Source organism: Emydura macquarii, unplaced genomic scaffold (assembly GCF_026122565.2).
Source record: "Emydura macquarii macquarii isolate MOO-44397 ecotype Brisbane River unplaced genomic scaffold, CSIRO-AGI_Emac_v2 contig_587, whole genome shotgun sequence".
NCBI classification, from domain to species: domain Eukaryota; kingdom Metazoa; phylum Chordata; order Testudines; family Chelidae; genus Emydura; species Emydura macquarii.
In genome coordinates this window covers 7,456,884-7,476,262 of record NW_027130724.1, presented here as the reverse complement: position 1 = coordinate 7,476,262, position 19,379 = coordinate 7,456,884, and the positions used below count along the sequence as shown (strand labels likewise).

Here is a 19,379-nt window from a genome sequence, read left to right as displayed (position 1 = left end):
TTTGAGTGTATCATTGCTATTTCGTGGATGAAGTTTTAAGAAGCTCTTAGCTTCATGATAAACAATTTCATTATTATAACCAGAAAGATATGAGGAGATTACTCTGATTTACACCGGTGCATGGTAACTGAGATCAGAATCTGGTCTGTTGTGTCAACACAGATGCCGGAGGGGTGACCACTTCTTGAATTCAAGAACTTTTACAGTGAGAGGAGAAAGAGGAATAATAAACCTTTATCAAAACAGACACCATTATCTTCCGCATTGATATATTATTACCTGATAGCTGAGGTTGCAAAGACTTGACCTTTGGAGCCCACACAAAGAACTATCATTGAAGCAACAACTACAATTAAATCTGGAAAATAAAAATAAATGAAGATAATGAGTTAGAGGCTTCATGCAATGCTTTGATAAGATTGTGATTTAAATCCAACTTTGATCTTATTTTAACTGTTAGAGGGGTGACATTTTTACACTATCATCCAAATAAAATCAGAGGATTATATATCTCAATATCTGTTTTAACATAGAGAGAGACTAAATAATGGTGTGGTATAAATAGTTTTATTGCCATGAGTCTGGCACAGCTTCATTTTTAATTAGTGACAAAACTAGATATGACACAGATCATTCCAATAGTGTGTCAAAAAAAACTACTATATGTTCTGTATACCCTACGTATTTTACAGTATTTTCTAATAGCTATTTTTAAAATGTACAGGCACAGTTTTTCCACTTCTCCCATCTCAGGCCAAGGTAATTTTGGGGGGAAAAATACACATTTTGAAAAAGGAAACAATTTTATGGCATATTTTTTTAAAAAAAGGCCACCATTTGAAGCTGCTCAGAGATCTGGAATGCTAGTAGTAGTTTTAGTAGAGATGGATTAATGGACAGAGCGCTGGGGAAGCAGTCAAAGGTACATGATGCTTACAATTACATATGAAATGTAGTTATATTACACTGACGTAGAAAGGCTAAGTCAGCATGAATGAATGAATAATTCTGTGCGCTAACAAATTACTAGAGTGTAACATTTTTGTCCTTTTTGTCGAGAAATGTTGCACTCATCCCCAGGAAGATATGGATCCCCACTGGTATAACTAAACCTCTTTACCTATCTTGTCTATTTAGATTGTAAACTCTTCAGGGCAAGCACTGTCCACTACTCTTTGTTCAGTGCCTAGCACAACAGGACCCCTGATTTTGGCTGGTCTCTGGGCATTAACATAAGAAATAAGATAAATAACAAAAACAACAACTGCAGGACAAATATTCTGAAACGCTTTGCAGCTACTACAAGATGGGTGAAGATGCTGAAGTTATAGAAGCCATTTAGGGAGACAGGATTGTATGCAAGTCTGTTATTTCTGGCAAAACTTCAGTTTAACTGCAAAAAGAAAATCTCTCTTTTCTGGGAAACAATTAAGATTTTTTTTTTTTAAAAAAGAAGGAACTTACAATGCCACAGATTCCTCAGAAAGTTCAGTTCTGTGCAGACACTAGAGACAAATGCTCTTGTTTTAACTCGGCTGGAATCCCTATGGAAACTCCATTTCTTTTTAAATGTTCAAAGTGTTTATAGAAATGTGGCTTTTTCTTAATATTTATGACAATTGTTTAAACCATGTATACTTACCAATGATAGAAATAGGCTTCCTAGCAAAACGAAGCCTTCCCCATAATCCAACGTATTTACTACGGCATCCTGCTGACCATAAGCGAACCACATACTCTGTTCCAAAAAACACCACTAATACAATTTCCTAGGGGAAACAGATAGGGAACTAGATTAATTTTCTAGTTTACATATTCTCTCTCTTTTTTCAGATGACATTAGGGAACACAGAAAATGAAGTGTAAAACTTGGAAAGAGGAAAAATATGCAATATGGCAAGAAAATCCAAACTACAAAACATCAGGAAACTCTGTAAACAATAGGAAATGTATGATAAAGAATAAGTTTAAATATCAGAATGGCATGCTGTTTGGATCTTCTATATGTGCTAAAACTGAAACCATTCTGCATAATTTACTTGGCTTCAGTAATTCAAACAGAAAGCTGCCTGTCTTAGCCAAAGAAAACAAGCAGACTCTGCATTCACAAGACAAATATTTTGCTAGTATATCTCATTTCCGGAAAAAATACACTGTACACACCATTTGCAATATCATCTTAGCCAGCCATTTACCTACCCTTTTATAGCCTAAGTGTAACCCACACTTTTAAAAGAAACATGTCCGGTACCCTGTTACAGCTTGATTGTTTCCAGGCAGGTTTAAAACATGGGGTGAAATCCTGCCTCCAGTCCCTAAAGTCAATGGGAGTCTTCAACAGGGTCAGGAGTTCACCTATGGTTCAGACTTAAAGTGAAGCAAGGGTTGATAACCATGGTCCCAAACTGGCTAAAGTTCTGAGCTTTTGTAAGACTGCACAAGAATATGGTTCGGGAATCTGGTTAAAACATAGTTCTGTTGCAGCAACACTGCCAGACTGAACAATCAAACTCTTTAGGGGATTACGCAGGAGTTTCCAAAGTGTACAGTGGATGGGATAGAAGGGTCTAACATCCCTGTGCCTCTGTTAAGGGAAAAAACTATACAAAATTGGAACATACTCAGTGTGGTTTTCAATGCACCCAGACAGTAGCTTTTTGTCAATTAGCAAATGAAGGGTTTTCACAATATTTTTTCAAAGTAACAGAGAGTTGCAATACCACATTTCTTTTATTTAGAAGCCATATTCAATTAGTATCTGGCCTCACTGAATAGCCAAGCTTAGCTCTAAGTAGAAACCATCCCCTATTTAGAGTGAAAAGGGAAAATAACTACCTTTAATAGAAGCTGTGGTTTCTAAATGAAAATACCCAGGACATGGCACGTAATCCATTAAAATGGTCACGAGGTATAACAGCTCTAAAGGATAATTAAAAGGCAATACAACAAACTGCTTGGTTTGTTGGGGAGACAAAATGGGTGAGATAACATCATTTATTGGACCAATTTCTGTTGGTGAGACAGAGAAGCTTTTGAGCTCTGTGTAACTCGAAAGATTATCTTTCTCACCAACAGAAGTTGGTCCAATACCCTCACCCGCCTTGCCTTTCTTATATCCGGCGACTGAGACGGCTACAACACTGCATACACCAATGGTTTGTTGGAGCAGTTTGATGCCCGAGTAAACAAGAATGCCAAAAGCCAAGCAGTTCTGCGGTAACCAAGGAACCCAGTTGTTGCTGAAGAGAACAGGGCATGCTACTAATCAACATTTGTCCTGTAGGGCTAAATAATATTACAAATCTGTGACATCTATGCCTGTATATCATGGTATTGCACCACTGGATGATGATGATGTGAGAAGAGAAGCGCTGAAGAAAGTGCTTATACTTTCAGCTTGCTCACATGAGTGTATATTTAATTCATTAAAACACTTGAGGCGAAATCCTGGTCCCACTGAAGTCAATAGGAGTATTGTCTTAGAGTTTAAAAGAGCAACAGGGCTGCTGCGACAGGAAAAAAGAGAGCAATAATTCTTATTTATCATGGGCCCAATCCATTGACTGCAATGGGAGTTGGACTGGGCTATAAAGTTCCAGCATTCTGATGGTGCATTAAACAACTCATCTCTGGTAGCTAAGTTGTGCAGGTGCAAGTTAAAGACACTACACATTTTTCAAAAGAAAGGAGGACATTGGCCAACATTACTTCTCTTAACAGGATAGGCTCTAGTACCCCGGGCTTTCTGTAAGTTGTTGCCAGATGCAGCAGGATAAGCTATCACAATTGTCTACAAAGTTACTGTGTTTCTAAGAGGTTTCCAGGTTCAAGCAAAATTAAATTATATTGGCCAGATCCTTGGTTGTTATAAAGATGGAAACTGGCCAATTTACATCAGCTGAGGATCTGGTCTATAGAATGTTGTCTACTTTGTTTATGACATTGTATCAATTTATAAGATGTAATCAACAAGCTCTAATATAATAGGACATTTCTGTATCGTAGAAGGCTAATATAGCTCTTTTCATCACTAATATGAAGAAAACTCTCCCAATGAAAGACAATGACAAATCATTAAGCAGATAGCTAGCCGTTTCTTTCATTCAAAAGAAATTATTTGAGCAGCAAACCTATGGCTTCAACTCACATGTGCTCTGCAGATGACAGGGTTCAGATTGCCCAAAATGGGAATAACAAAACAAAAAAAGAAAAGATTTTTTTTGGAAGGAAAAATGGGAAAGTTAAATTTTGCACACAATAACAAATGTTATTTCTTGATCAAAAACTGTCAGATTATCAAGTTTATAGTTTCATTATTGTAACAAGAAGGGGGAAACCAAAGCCTTGGCTGTGTGTGTGTGTTTTGGTTTTTTTTAAATGTGTGTGTTTTTTGTGTGCAAAATTTGCATTAGAGTTCTGTGGGGTTTTTTTTTTTTGTTTTTTTTTTTTTTGAAGACCCTCCATGGTTCATTGGATAACAGGAACACTGGCAAGTATGCAAATTTGGGTTGTCCCAAAGACAATGAAACAGACATGTAGTCAATGGTTACTGTCATCTAGTTCTTTGCGTGACATGCAGACAAGCTTAGAGAACATTGATTGTTCTATAGACTCCTGTGACTGGAGGGAACGACCAGTCGGCTTACACCAAGACACATTTTTCACTCCTGACGTTTTGATAAAGGCTTATTGACCTAAATGAGACCCAAGTTATTCAGGGAACATCAGGGGTGAAAGTGCACAAGCTGTTCTTCATGGTCATACACAAAAACTCCAGGTATCCATTAGCAACTGGCAAATTCCCCCTCCTCTACCCGTGGCTGTGTGACAGACAAAAGTGTTTTTAATATCTTGCCTCATATAAGCCTAATAAGAAAGCTAGTGGGGGAGGAGAACACCAATGAATTTTTGTCACTGCATTTATATGTTAGCTGCCAGATAAGTTGCAGACAGGGGTGAGAAAAGTTAGTGATATTTAAAATAACACAGGACAGTCATTGCAAAGACTAACTTAGCTGTCCTCATGAACTTCTGGAATATTCCTTCACAATCCCTCAGTAGCTGAGGTTTTGGTGATTTTTATGGTAATTTCCTAAAATAATATATGCCATTTTGTAAAAACCAGTTAAACAAATGTTGGGGTCTCAATTCTCATCTCACACTGGTGTCAATCAGGAGCAACTCTAATGAAATGAAATTACACTTGTAAGAAGCAAGCCCCTAGATCACATCTCACACCTAAGACTTTTAAGAAATCTGAGTAACACTAGGGATGAATTTAGCCCATTATTGATTGAAAATACTTTTTCTGGCTGCTTGCTTCACACATGTCCACTGAATGCATTGCCTAGAAAAGGCCAATGTGTTTCAGCATGGGGCCCATGGACTAGCAATAATGGAACAAGAATACAAGAAAATCTAAAACAAAATCTACAGAGTGAAAGAAAACAAAGGAGAAGGAAAAATGCAAGGGTAAGGGTTAGAGTGCACAGGGAGGAAGAGAAAAAGTGGTTGATTTGGAAGGAGACTTTCTGCTGAAAACACAAGGCACTGCATCATGAAATGGAGTTGGGAGGATCTGCTGAATCAGTGCAGTTGTAATTCTTGTGGCTTCCCTTCCACATGGAGGGGAAACCATTGTAGATTACACCATACCAGCCTGACCTGAGCTAGAGACGTCATTACAGATGTACTAATAAAATGACACAAGCAATGCTTGCAAAATGACTGAGACAGAACCTGCGTGCATGTTGATGCATAGAATTGTGGAGGCCAGGCAACCTCAAAACACTGCAGGCAACTGTTTCATGTAACTTTTTCACCTAGTGTAGGCAGTCCCCTCATTGTTTTCTTAAGGAATGCAAGATTTTCCCTTGAAGTTGCACTATGCTAGCTGAAATATATAGAATGCAGCAAGATCAGATAGCTTAGGCAAACAGGTAAGCACACAGACTTAGAGACAAAGTCAACAAGAAGGTAAAAGTCCTGATTTGAGGGGGAGGGGAGGAGAAATACAATTCTGTTTTCCTCATGCTCAGAATACACATTGAGCAAATGAAGATGCCAAAACTGCTATATAATATGTAGAGGTTTTCATTGTTTTTTCAAATACATTACACTCAATTTTTATATGTTAAAAATAATAATTTAAGAAAAAGACATTAAAAGCCAAAATGTTTTAGCTTCTCCTACAAAGCCTTTATCTTTACTTTAGAAAGCGTAGTGTTCTTTGCCAAAATTCCTTATCTAGCATATTTGGCACTGACTGATGTGGGTTAAACAAATAGGCAATGGAGCATTAAAAACAGGGTAATGGTATCACGCTTCTATCTTCAGAGTTCCATAAATTAGTCCTAAGAAGTTACTGGACATCAATAAAGCCTTTTCTGAATGTTTTTAATTAGAATGAAATAATATTTACCCAAACCTACTCATGTTTTGAATAAATGAAGCTTATGATGAAAGAGAGTTGGAAAAGCGGATTGTTTTGCCTCTCTCTTTTTCCCTTAATCAGAGCTGGAAGCACAGTATAACAACTCTGGGGCCCATGAAGATCCTGAAGGTATGTCTTTTTAGAGTGGGATTTTCAAAAGGAGAAGGAAAATCAAATCTCATTGAATTTCAATAGGAGTTGGGCACCTAGCTCCCTTAGGTACCTTTGAAAACCTGAGCTTTAGTTTTCTTCTCACTAGCTTGATCCAAATCTCAGTGAATGCAATGGGAGTTTCTCCATTGACTTCAAAAGACATTGGATCAGGCCCCAAGTGTCAGTTCTGAGGAGTAACTTTTCATGTCAAGGCATGCTCTCTGAGCATCTGTGTTTCTGACTGGAGTTTTCACACAGTCATCTCTGGCAGGCCTCTCCTCATAATACATTATATTCTTTAACTTTTGGATTTTGTTGCAGATGAGATTCAGCAGGAATTTGCACACATAAATGACACTGAGCCTTCACATTTAGTTTATGGTACTTATTTTACTTTGGAGTTACTTAGTTATTCATACAGTGACATCTTTCCCCCCAGCCCTCCACAGCATGTTCTATTAACTTGTCTTTAAAACTGGAGTATTTGGCAAGCAAGAGGAAGCATCAGCCTCCTGACATCTGCCAAAATGATAAAATAACTCCTTTCTGTATATTTCAGGAATATGTACTTCAGGGTTTCATAAAAGTTCCTAGAAGAAATTCATACAGGGCTCTATCCTGCAGAGGTGGCACATTATGGCTCCAATCTCGGAAAGTACCTAAGCACACGCTTAACTTTAAATCTCCTTGAATTCAGCAGTACTACTCACATACGTAACTTTAAGCACATGCTTAAGTGCTTTGACTGGATCGATGCCCATGTGCGCTCAGCACCTTGCAGGATCAAGTTCACAGTATTTAAAAAAAAAAAACCCGATGAAATCCTGACCTCATTGAAATGAATGGCAGAGCTCCCATTGACTTTGATAGGGCAGGATTTCAACCATAGAACATGTGTGTAATTTACCCTCCCTCCCACTCATATCCACCCACCCACTGCTTTCTTAGTATAGACAATATGTTGTTATAGAATCATATAAATGTAGCGCTGGAAGGGACCTCAAGAAGTCATTCCTGACAGGTGTTTGTCTAACCTGTTTTTAAAAACCACCAATGATGGCGATTCCATATCCTCCTTTGGAAGCCTATTCCAGAATTTAACTACTCTTATAGTTAGGAAGTTTTTCCTAATATCTAACCTAAATCTCTCTTGCTGCAGATCAAGAGTGGAAAGGAACAGTCAATGAGAACCCATTAATGATTGAGTGTAAGCCCTGCAGTCTCTATTTTTGTTCTATAGAAAACTTTGCATCGTTAACACAGTTTACACATAGGCTAACCGTTTTCCCAGAACTGATTATTTTTGCCCTGTCTGCTGTCTCATCTTATGGTATTTATTCAACAACCTTCCTCATTCATTTTCACAAAAAGCTGATTCACCTCCTCCTCATCCTGCATTGCACACTTCATAAATCTTCCCGCATTTTCACAACAGACATCAAATTTATTAAATGTGCCATTTCTTTCAGACAGGAAAAAAATAAACCATTATCTTCTTACCCAAACTGCAGCAGCACCATTTATAAGGAAGGATCTGTCCATTATCAGCCTAAGAATTATAACTTACCCTTCATGAGCTTCATTTTATGCACTTCAAGTGAAATATGAAGATAATTGGTATTTTTAAGATCTAAAGGCCAAATTCTGCCCTCTTCCTCCCCCTCCCCCCGTGCACATACAACTATAGGTATAGTCTGGCAAAAATCGCCCAAAGCTCATGGGAAATGGTAGTTTCAAATATACTAATTAATGTGCAGTTTTTGTGTTTAAAGCCAGGTTGTAGAGGTAAATAGAATTCAGTGCAGGCTTCATTTTAAACAGGGCTGGTTGAAAAATTGTAAAGAGCTTTCAGAAAAATTTAAAAACGTATTTCATTCCATGGGTTTCAAAAAGGAACAATTTTTTGTTTATGTGACTATTTTTTCAAAAACTGATAGTTTTCATTTTTGCCTTTTTTCCCCTTTTCCATTTTATGACTAAAAGAGGGGAAAGAAAATAGGAAATACAGAGGGAAATGGGGAGGGAGGAAAAACTGAAATCTTGAATATTTCCCATTTTCAGTTTTCATTAAAATAATGGAAAATTTCAAAAAAAAAAAAAATTTCCCAAAAAAAGGCTGTTTTTCAACAGAATAATTTTTCTTTTTACAAATTTTGAACAACTCTAATTTTTAATTATTGCTAGGGATTTTAGTACATTTTGTACATGTCTGCTGAATCATCTGCATATTTAAAGCATTAAGGGAGTTATTTTTAATGTGCCATGTAGAAAATTTAGGGCCAGACTGCTCCTTTTGTGGAAAACTTGCAAGATAAGGCCCTATAAGGGAAAAAATCTCCATGAATTTCCCCTCCCTCTTCTCCCTATCAAATAGCATGTGGGAGACCAGGGACTTTCACACAGAAGTTCTATGGCTCTGCAGCAGACCTGATCTCTGCAGCTCGGGTCCTGCATCCTATAAGGATGAGTTGACTGGAGTGTGCTGCCAGGAACTCCCCAGACCGCAGGTGTCCTTAGGACCCCTCTCCCACTTAAAAAGTGAACCCTGCATGGAAGGGGGAGCATGGAAAAATATTATAGCAACAGTATATCGTCCAGCTTCACCTTGAGCTCCAGAACAGGAAGTGGAATGCGTATTTCCCACACCCATTCCCTTAGCCTTACTCCAGGCCTGCTCACTCTGGCCTGTGCAGATCTCCAGACTTCAGTGCACTCTCCACAGAGACCAAGAAAAAGGTGCTAGCTGAACCCCACCCTTTAGCATTTTAGGGGATCCTCGACATGTAGATGAGTATGGTTAAAGTGCGAGCGAGGTACCTAGGAGGCCAATGTTCAATTCCCTGTTTCACTACAGATATTCTGCATGACTTTGGGCAAATCACTTCGTCTCTCTATGCCTTAGATCACCATCCGTAAAATGCGGGTGATAGCACTTCCCTATCTGAAGGAGGTATTGTGAGGTGCTCAGACACTATTATAATGAAGGCCATATAAATACCATACATGGATGGATGTAGGGCATACCAACAGGCCCATAAATACTTGCATCCCAGCAAATGGGTATGCTGAGCAACAGAACTACTACTGTCCATGCTACAATTAAAAAATTGTGCTAACGACTATGTTTAATAGTGGTTCTTCCTAGGAAAGTTCTAGCACAATTTCCCTACTTGGTGAGGACAAGGATGTTTTTCTCAGATAACCAAGGGATAAAACTGTGCTATCAATGGATTCAGGGAGTTGTCCTCTAGCTTGGTTATGAGAACAAAATCCCTGTCAAACAATTTCATCCATATCTTAGACAGAACTGATTATTACTCAAGTCAAGCAAAACCAAAGACACCAAAATATAAGGCAGGCACCATGCAGCAACTGTGCTTGGAATTATGGTTTTAATATCACCCCAAACAACAACAAAAATGAACATCTATCCTAGAATTCATTACAATTAATTGTCATTAAGTTCACTTTTTAGGCCTCACTCATTGCTTTGTTTTAAGCCTCAAGCAACACAGGTCATGCTCTGCCTCCCAGTTTCCCTCTACTCACAAGAAGTTTGCCTGTTTCAGGCCCATGCCTGACACAGTGTACTATCCCTGGCACACTGGTTTAGATATGCTAGCCAATGCATCAGGATAGTCCCCCTTGTCCACTTGCACAGGGGGAAGGAGGACACGTAGCAGATGCTATGCTCCTCCCTGCAATCGGGGGGAGGGGGCTGCCTTATGCCCTTGCATAGCCACTAAACTGGGCCAAAATCTGATCCTACATTTTTAAATGTAAAAAGAAAATGGTTCAGTCCACATTTCCCCCTCACATCAGATTACTGGTTTCTCACTTCAACATTTACCTTTAGTTTGATTAAATTTATGGTACTATAATATGATGAGCAGCAGGGGTAATTATGGAAGTACCTGTCATAGTGCCACCATTAAGGTGGCATTGAATATTGCACTTAAAGCATCTTACTTGTACAGGCGTAAATACCTGCCCTTTCCTGGTTACTATGCGGCCAGTCCGCCGTCCAATCTAGTATTCAGTAGCTAAGATAATCTAAAATCAAGATCTAACCTATAAGTAATATTTATTATTCAATTAATTTTAAAATTAAATTAAATTACATGAAAGGACAGTTAAACATAGTCAACAGGTCAATAGTATGAAAACTAAAGCCCATTGATAAAATTTAAAATATGGAGAATAAATATATCTATATCTAAAATATATCTAAAATCCACAGGATACACGAAATGAATGTTCGGGTTCACTGTTTATCGCTAAAAAGAGCCAACATATCCGTTGTAGCATACATAGCAAGTCTGCACACACTTTCTTTAAAACTTTTAAATTTATCAATACCTAAAATTTTTAAAATTTCATCATTTCTTTCACTCCATTTACCTCTCGCCCCAACCACAAATCCAAAGAAGTGGATGATCTTCCCACCAGTGAGCTGCAGCACCTCCTCCTCCAACTCAGAGTAGTATGCCTCCTTCTCAATGTGGACTGCCTCCACACTGTCAGCGTTGTCTTCCCATCTAACTGTGACATCCACAACGGCTACCACTCCTTCCTTTTCAATAATGAGGTCGGGTTTTCTCAACTTCCCTTCTTTATTATGAAGGTAAGGTTCAATCCAAATTTTACATCCTTTATTTCCTACTTTATCAATTAGTGCTTTAACTATCCTATTATGTCTTTTAATTCTTGCTTCTTTCATTTTTATGCACTGACCAGAGATATGAGGAATTGTCTCTTTGACCTTACTACACCATCTACATAACCCTTCCTCCATCTTCCGTCCTCTTGCTAGAGCTTCCCTGGTGGGAAAAACATTCGCTCTTGTTTGCAATGCCGCAATCAGAGAGGAGGACTTGGCCAAGCAAGGATATTTTAAAAGCAAATTACTAATACCATCATTTTTAAAATATTTAATACCAATTCCCTGACATCTTAAATTACTCCATTTTAAAAACTCTTCATCTCTCCACGTTTTAGGATTAGCCGTTTTAGCACTATATATTAAAATTTTCTCCACTAAATTTTCCCCAGCATATAAAAACGAGAAATCTATCCAATCATCTTTGGAGACAATATGTCTCCTCCATTTACGAATTAACATGTTTAGAATTTGGGTACTAAATTTTGTAACTGCTAAACCCCCATCTCTAGTTCTAGCATAGAATAGCCCGTCAGTTGTACACTGGGGAAGATGTAAAATCTTTTTAAGAGTGTTCCTAACTAAAACATCTAATTCATTTAACATATAAAGTGGCGGCTCGATTAAAAGTAATTCATAAAAAACTCTCGTTAAAATGTAAACTTTTAAAATTATCAATTTCTGCGCAGGTTTTAACGGAGCCTTACATAAACTGTCACACCAATCAATTAATTTTTCCTTAGGGGAATTATTAGCCACTCCCACCCATGGATCTATTCTTGCACCTAGATATCTTTCAGACTCACCAGGTTGAATATAATCAATTAATTCATCACCTAATCCCCATTTATCTTTTGGGTTGATAACATATGTTCCCATGCTTGGGAAAATATGAAAGCCCTTTGTCTTTTTAATATTTACTTTTAAACTTGAATTTTTACAAAACTGATTAAGAATTTTTAAATTCTTAACCATCCCCTTATAGGACCTACTTAATATAGCGATATCGTCGGCAAAGGCCAATGAAGTTATCTTTCTACCCTGCACTATAAAACCATCTCCTTCATCTTCCAATTTATATAAAAGAGGGTCCATGGCTATATTAAATAAAATAGGGGAGAGCGGGTCACCTTGCTTAACTCCACTCTTAATTAAAATAGGTTCTATCTTATCCTCACCAACACTAATTTCAGTGTAGCAATCTGTATACAAATCCTTTACAATATCAATAAAACTCTCTGATATCCCAAATCTCTTTAACCCCTTTAAAATGTGACCATGGCCAACCGAATCAAATGCCTTAGCAAGATCAATAAAAACAACAGCTATTTCGTCTTTATTTTTCTTGGCCCCTTTAATTAACTTTTCTAAAATTGATATATTTTCCTCACAGCCAGAGGCTGCGATAAAACCTTTTTGTCTGGGGCATAATTTAACAGCACTTGATAATCTTTTAGCTAAAATTTTTGTATACAACCTAATCCAAATCGAACCAATAGTCAATGGCCTCCAAGATGATATTTTCTTCAACTCTTGTGGATCCTTGACTTTAGGAATTAGGATTGTACGATTGCCTTTAAAACACTCTGGAATCTGTCTATTTAAAAACCAAATATTAAAAATCCTTACTAAAATCCTACTGTCTAAATTATAAATATCCCATAAATCCTTAACCTTAATTCCATCTGGTCCAGGAGCACTACTATTATCAATCTCTCTTAAAGCTTCTCTAATTTCATCAATTGATAAAGGCCAATTTAAAATTTCATTATCTACCACTTCTTTTACTTTTGGCCATCCTCTGGTATTCCCATGTCCTTCTCTACCCAAAATTTCTTTATAATAGGTTTCAATCTCCTTAACTGCTATCTTACATGTCGCTTTATCAGGTTCTCCCATAATGATCCTAGCCAACCTTTTCTTATCTTTTTCAAAGAGGGTTTGATAGAATCTAAATTTAGCTTTTCTCCCAGCATATTTTCTATTTCTATTATATTTATCAGGAGGCTTACCCACTTTTCTTCCTTGTTTCCCATTATCATTCTGTATATTATTTTCTTTATTATTTTCCAAATTCTCTACATCTTCATGAGGAGAGTTCATCAACAATTTACATAATTCCTCAAATAATCCCCAACCTTCTGCTACAGTGGCAGAAGCATTTAATTGCTGTTCAATAAAATCCAATTTCTCTAAAATACAAGCCCCATTACACCTAACTCCTGTTAAAAAACTATCAATTAAAATTTTATCTTTTAAAGGTTTAATTTTCTCACGTGGAGGAATATCTTCTAAAATATCTCCCATCCCGCCCTCTTCCCATAAAACCATAGAATCTTTATCCTTTTTAACCTTATTCTTGGCCAGGTCCCTCCTCTTATCTGATATTTGCTTATTTGTTTTTGTTTTTAATTCACTTTCTATACACTTATTAATATTTCTAATCCCTGCATATTTTATTTCAAGCTGAATCAATAATTCAATTTCCTCTTCTGTCCATACCCGAGAGCGACTTGTTTTCCCAACCACTCTAGCTTCCTTTCTTTCCTCATTCCTCACCGCAGGATGCCTATGTCTGATGTGTTGACTCCGCCCCGAGCGAGTGTAGAAGGCAGACCCACAGACCGTGCAGGCATACTTCTTCTCTGAGTTATCCACCTCCTTGGGCCTGCACTTGGGGTAGTGGCAAGCTATGTTATGGAACTGCGAATATTTACCACATTTTTTGCAAATAACTCTTATTGAAGTGCTTTTATGTACATTATTTATATGCTTTGCCAATTTACCGAAACTAGCTAAAATCTGTGAACATATAGGGCAATTAAAACAATCTACGGGATATTCTAAATAAAATATTCCCTCTTTAAATGAACTACTCTCTTTAAAACTAGCTGTATTCATAAAATTTGTATTAAAATTATCTCCTAAAATATTTCTTCTATTTTTCATAGAATCATGTTGTAAATTATTAAAATTGGTATTATTATTATTAAGATTATTAAATTATATCAAATATGGATCATCAAAAGAATCTAAATATTTGTCATAAAAGCTAGATTTAGAATCGATTATCTTAAGGTCACTATATAAAACATTCGTAAAAGCCATCGGTAAAAGATTAAAATCTAAAACTTGGCTCTCACTAAAATCCTCTTGTTCCTCCCGAACAACACTCTTCTCTCCAACTCGGAGATTAAAATCATCCATAAAACCAGCTATTCCATCTTTTACTCTATCTATAGCATAAGGAGATAGCATCGGTCCGGCTCTATGAATAATACACCTAATCAATTTAACACTACTAGCCGGGGCGTCGAAACTAGTAGCGGGGGCGTTTTTAACCCGGTCCAGCGCCAATCCGGTATGAAATAAAATTTCTGTTTTCTCCATAGATTTAAAAGATACTACCCTTCACAGGGGGAGGCTTACCCTTACCAGGGGGAGGCTACCCTTTCCAGGGGGAAACTAACCCGTTACCAGGGTTATGTGATTATAATGTACATTTTAGTTAATCAGTTGATAGTCTGTCATAAACTCCCCTCAAAATTAATTCAACAGAGTGTGAATCTGGAGAATACCAAATAATATGAAAGCTTGCTAAAGGCTTGAAAAAGGAGTAAAATATTGAGCTGGAGACATGCCCCTTAGCATCTCACTTAAAATCTGTAATGATGTAGAATCTTAACTAAATCTACAGATGTTGCTAAATTGAGAGGCGTTGCCAGCGTCGACGAGGACTGAAAAATAAGACAAATAGAATCAAGGGTGATTAAAAAAATGAGCAGAAAGTAGATTCAAACTAGATAAATGCAGGCTAATATGTCAAAGGAAAAATAATCGCAGACAGCTATTCAACAGGAGGAAGAAGCTTGGGAAGCAGCAACACTGGAAGAGACTGACGGGTGGATACAAAATTAGCTCTCAGTTTGCAGAGCTATAAAGCAGCAAAAAGGCTGATGCAATTTTGGCTTCTTGCATATAGGCATCTGGCTACAGGATATGGAGGTAATGTCTCTCTCTACTGTGTAGGGCAGGAGTGCAGACCATGGCCACAACCTCCACAGGGTTTGCTAAGATATGCCAGGAGGCACATGGTGCTCTTCGATGTCACATTTGCAGGCCCAGTGCAGCTCCTGAAGACTGTAAACTTCCCTCCTGGTTCCTTGTGCTGAGGGGAGCTAGGCTGGGTCCCAGCTCTGTTCCTGCACCTCTTTGCAAGTAGATGGCAGGGAGAACTGAGTCAAGATAGCTTCTAGTACCCATCATCTTCCCTTCTCCAAATAAGGGACATGAGGGAGCAGTAAGCTTGGACCTGCTGGAGAAGAATGATGTGAGTGTGAGGGAGGGTATAGGAGACTGATGACCGGAGGGGAGTAAATAGTTAATACTAGTGGATATGGGGATTAAGGGTGGAAAGAAACTAAGGGGGTTGTGAAATTAGGCAGAAGAAAGAAAGAGAAAAGGACAGATTGAAAGGGAGGGGAAGGTACTGCATATACTTCATCTAGCAGAATAGGCCCACAGTTTCAAACGGGGTCTCTAGGTGCTAACATATTATAAATAACTAAACAACAACTTCAGACTTGAGCTGCGAGGTAATGTGAGTCCTCAACTCCTACTGACTTCAATGGGAGCAGAGGGTGCTAAGCACCTTGCAAGACCGAGCCCCTAAAACGTTGAGCTGCAAAGGAAGACAACACGTCACTGGGTGAGAAGGGGAGAACTAGGTCAAAAGAGGGACAGACAAGGAAAGAGAAGCACTGCCACTAGTGCTTAATTTGTAATGAAAGAAGTGCCAGGGCTCAAGTAATTAGGTGCCAGGGCTCATGCAAAAAAAAATTTTTTTCCACTTTCATAACTGCTGTGGCAAGCCCAGAGGTTCTTGGGCTATGAATTGCCAACTAGAGGTGCCAGCCCTGGCAAAACCTAAGCACTGACTGCCACTGAAAAAAGCATGAAAGAGAGAGAAAAAAGATACAGCAGAAAGATAAGAAGTGCAGCAATGGGAAAGGGGAAATAAGAACAAAAGAAGCAATGGAGCTTCAGTAATTACCCAAGGACCTGGCAGCAGGCTCATCCAGCCTGTGCTGAAGTCCGTGCTGCCATGGCTTCACTGTTATCAGCACTCATGGTAGCAAGACTGAAGCTAGCACAGGTATGTGAGGCAATCACAGCTTCAGCTGCTGTGTAGACATACTCAGTGTGCGTGCACACACAGTTCCCTGCAAAAGTTTCTCCCCACCATTTGGAATGAAACAGATTGCATCACAAATGGCTGATATTTAAATAAATAAATAAAGATGATTAGATGGACAGATGGATAGATAGAATCCTCCATCTCCCGCCCCAAAATCCATGCAAATAATTGATCCCTTCCCCTGATAATTATTCAGTATCATTTAGGCTGCTCAGAAGCTCTCACCCAGAGCAATGTGCATCTGCCATTCTTGGCATAAAACAACACCAAGCAGCACCTCAGTTTCTGCGACAGACCCCAGAAAGTTGATGGGGAAGAGAGGGGAGAATCCATCTTTATTTCAATTACTGAAAAGGACTTGCCTGCATGAATTATATGTCAGATATAGGATGACGTCTCTAGTGTCAAGAAGTTTTAGAGCCACTGATATAAGAATCTGGTGCAACAAGCCAAGATAATGTGTGTACTCAGTTCTGAGCACCAAATTACCACAAAGGCATTGACAGACTGGGGGGAGTTCAGAGAAGTGGAATTAAAATAAACAGAGGGTCAGACATATGAAGAAAGATTAAATGATTAAACGTGTATAATTCACATAAAGGCTTGTCTGTATGGAGCAGTAATTCGTACTACGGGAGGGATTTCAAAAGCGCACTAACATGCTGCCCATTAATCGGTCAGTTGTAGACTCTGCTGGTACCAACTAAAAGTTCTCTAATGTACTATAATGTAGTACTATGTTAAAATGCAACAGGGAACTTTTAGTTGGCACCAGCAGGGTCTACATGGACCAATTAATGTGCAACATGTTAGTGAGCTTGAGAAATCGCTCTCCCCACCACTGTAGTGCACATTGCCGCTCGATGCAGGCAAGTCCTAAGAGATGGTTTAGGTGGACAGACATCATAATGGTCTATGTAGTACTGAAGGTGGTAAGCCCCATGGAGGGAGAGGATTTATTTAGCACGCTGTAAGGAAAAATAATATTATTAGCCTGTGGAATGGTCTCCCAAGGAAGTGGTGGGAGCTCCATCATTTGTGACATTAAAAACTAGACCAGATGTAACACTAGTAAACGTGTTGTTGGAAACAAGCCTATACTGACAGGTCCTTTCCATCTCTGAAGTGTATGATTTTCTATCTTCCACTTTTAATCTGACAGGAATTTGCACCATTACTGGCCAAAGGATTTTATTTTTTTAAAGTAGTATTTCATACCAGCAAACTTTAGTTGGCGATTCAAATTTTTAAACTTGAGCAGCATCTCCTCTCTTGACATCCTGTATTGTGTAAGGCTAGATATTTTGAGACAAGATACATTTTGAAAATGAGATGACTCAGACAGAGAGGTAGGTCACCAATAACAGAACATAGTTTATACAGATTATCAGCTAAACCAGACCTGGATTTCTACCTGAAGTAATGATAATATTCTTCAATAAAAGCTTAGCTGTTATTAAATTTCAAATGGGTTGATTATGATTTCAACCATCACTAGATTTGCATCCAAAGGAGAAAGTGAATTTTGAATAGGTTCTTTTTAGAATTAGCAGACGGTGAGCTGGGAGAAGGCTATCAAGTTTTTAAACAAAAATTCGATGTGATCAGAAGTCTGGCATTCTTTTTACACATGTGGGAAATCGCTGGTCAGTTATTGGTATCACACTCCCTGATGATAAGAGTTCATGCACCATATTTCTGTTTGACGTTTCCATAAACACAATTTGCTTGTGCCTCAACATACTTGAATTCTCTCCCAGGTCTTCTCCAGGGAATATGCATCATGCTCTTCCACACAGCTGCAACAACAGTCACACACTAAACCTGTAGTCCAGGCACTTAATGCACCTCACAGGAAAACACATGTGCTAGTTTAAGCTAATAAAAAAAAAAGCCCTCTCAGATGCCATATGTGCAGAGCCCATTCAGTGAACATTTTAATGTTGCCTCTAAAGTTTGTGAAGGAGGAGATGAGAATTATTTGACGTACAAATAAACCACACTGAAGGCAACAAGTCAGTGTTGCAACTAAGTGGCAAATAAGCTTCACATACTGAAGGCAAATAGTTTCCTTCTCCCTCTGATTTATTGGGTGAGTTCCAGTCAGTAAGTGTAAAATGATTGTGGCTATCATTCAGCGCATCAGGATTATAGGCATACCAAGACGGGAGGTTAATTTATACCAACCAAAGCACACGACTAACCCAGTACAAATTCTCCCAAGAGCTTTGATAATGTTCCAAACAGACCAAACTACACTTTTATTTCCAAAATGAAGATTTAAGCCAGATTTCTCTGAAGTTACATACCACATTAACCAAACTACCGTTACATGCAAAGACTTATATTTTTAGTCAGATTCATGTTTCTATCAGTCTCAGGTCCAACATAAATAAATGGTGCAACAGAGGCAGCTCTTTGCAGAATTCAGAGTTACGGAATGAATATGCTAGTTTTGTGGAACTCCCTTAATTCACAATAACATTTTCCCCCTTCCAAACAAAGGACAAATGCACCATTCATTTCTGAATAAAAAAGTTCCCTGAAAACCCTATGGCCTCTCTCAATGACAGTTGGACAGACTTCCAAGATAACAAATGCCTCAGGAAAATACTAGGTATTAAATGGAATGAATTTATAACAAATGCCAAGATTCGTCAGAGACTTCAACAACCCCTTATCAACAAAGTTATCCAGAAAATATGATGGAAATATCTGGGCCGTGTGTTAAGAATGAAGCCAGAGCATCTGTTATGGCAGGCGTGTCATCGGGCAGCTGGAGGAACACATGAAAGGGGCTGACCAAAATAATCCCTCTGCCAAAAATTATTCTGGAGATGGAAAACTTATGGGACTTAGCAGACGACATGCAAAGAAAGCGGCCCAGGATAGACATACCTTACGCGACGTTCGAAGACACTGGAATGATTCAGATT

General features: G+C 38.3%; 1 protein-coding gene across 4 annotated transcripts in view; it reads right to left on the bottom strand.

The window, feature by feature from the left end:
• KCNQ1 (potassium voltage-gated channel subfamily Q member 1) overlaps positions 1-19,379 on the bottom strand; it is a 519,714-nt gene that overhangs the window by 351,685 nt on the left and 148,650 nt on the right. For all 4 annotated transcript variants that reach the window (XM_067540610.1, XM_067540611.1, XM_067540612.1 and 1 more), the window contains exons 3-4: positions 1,643-1,769; positions 280-358 (exon numbers count right to left, since the gene is read on the bottom strand). In XM_067540610.1, the coding sequence (XP_067396711.1) occupies positions 280-358; positions 1,643-1,769 (206 nt within the window). The remainder of the gene's footprint in view (positions 1-279; positions 359-1,642; positions 1,770-19,379) is intronic.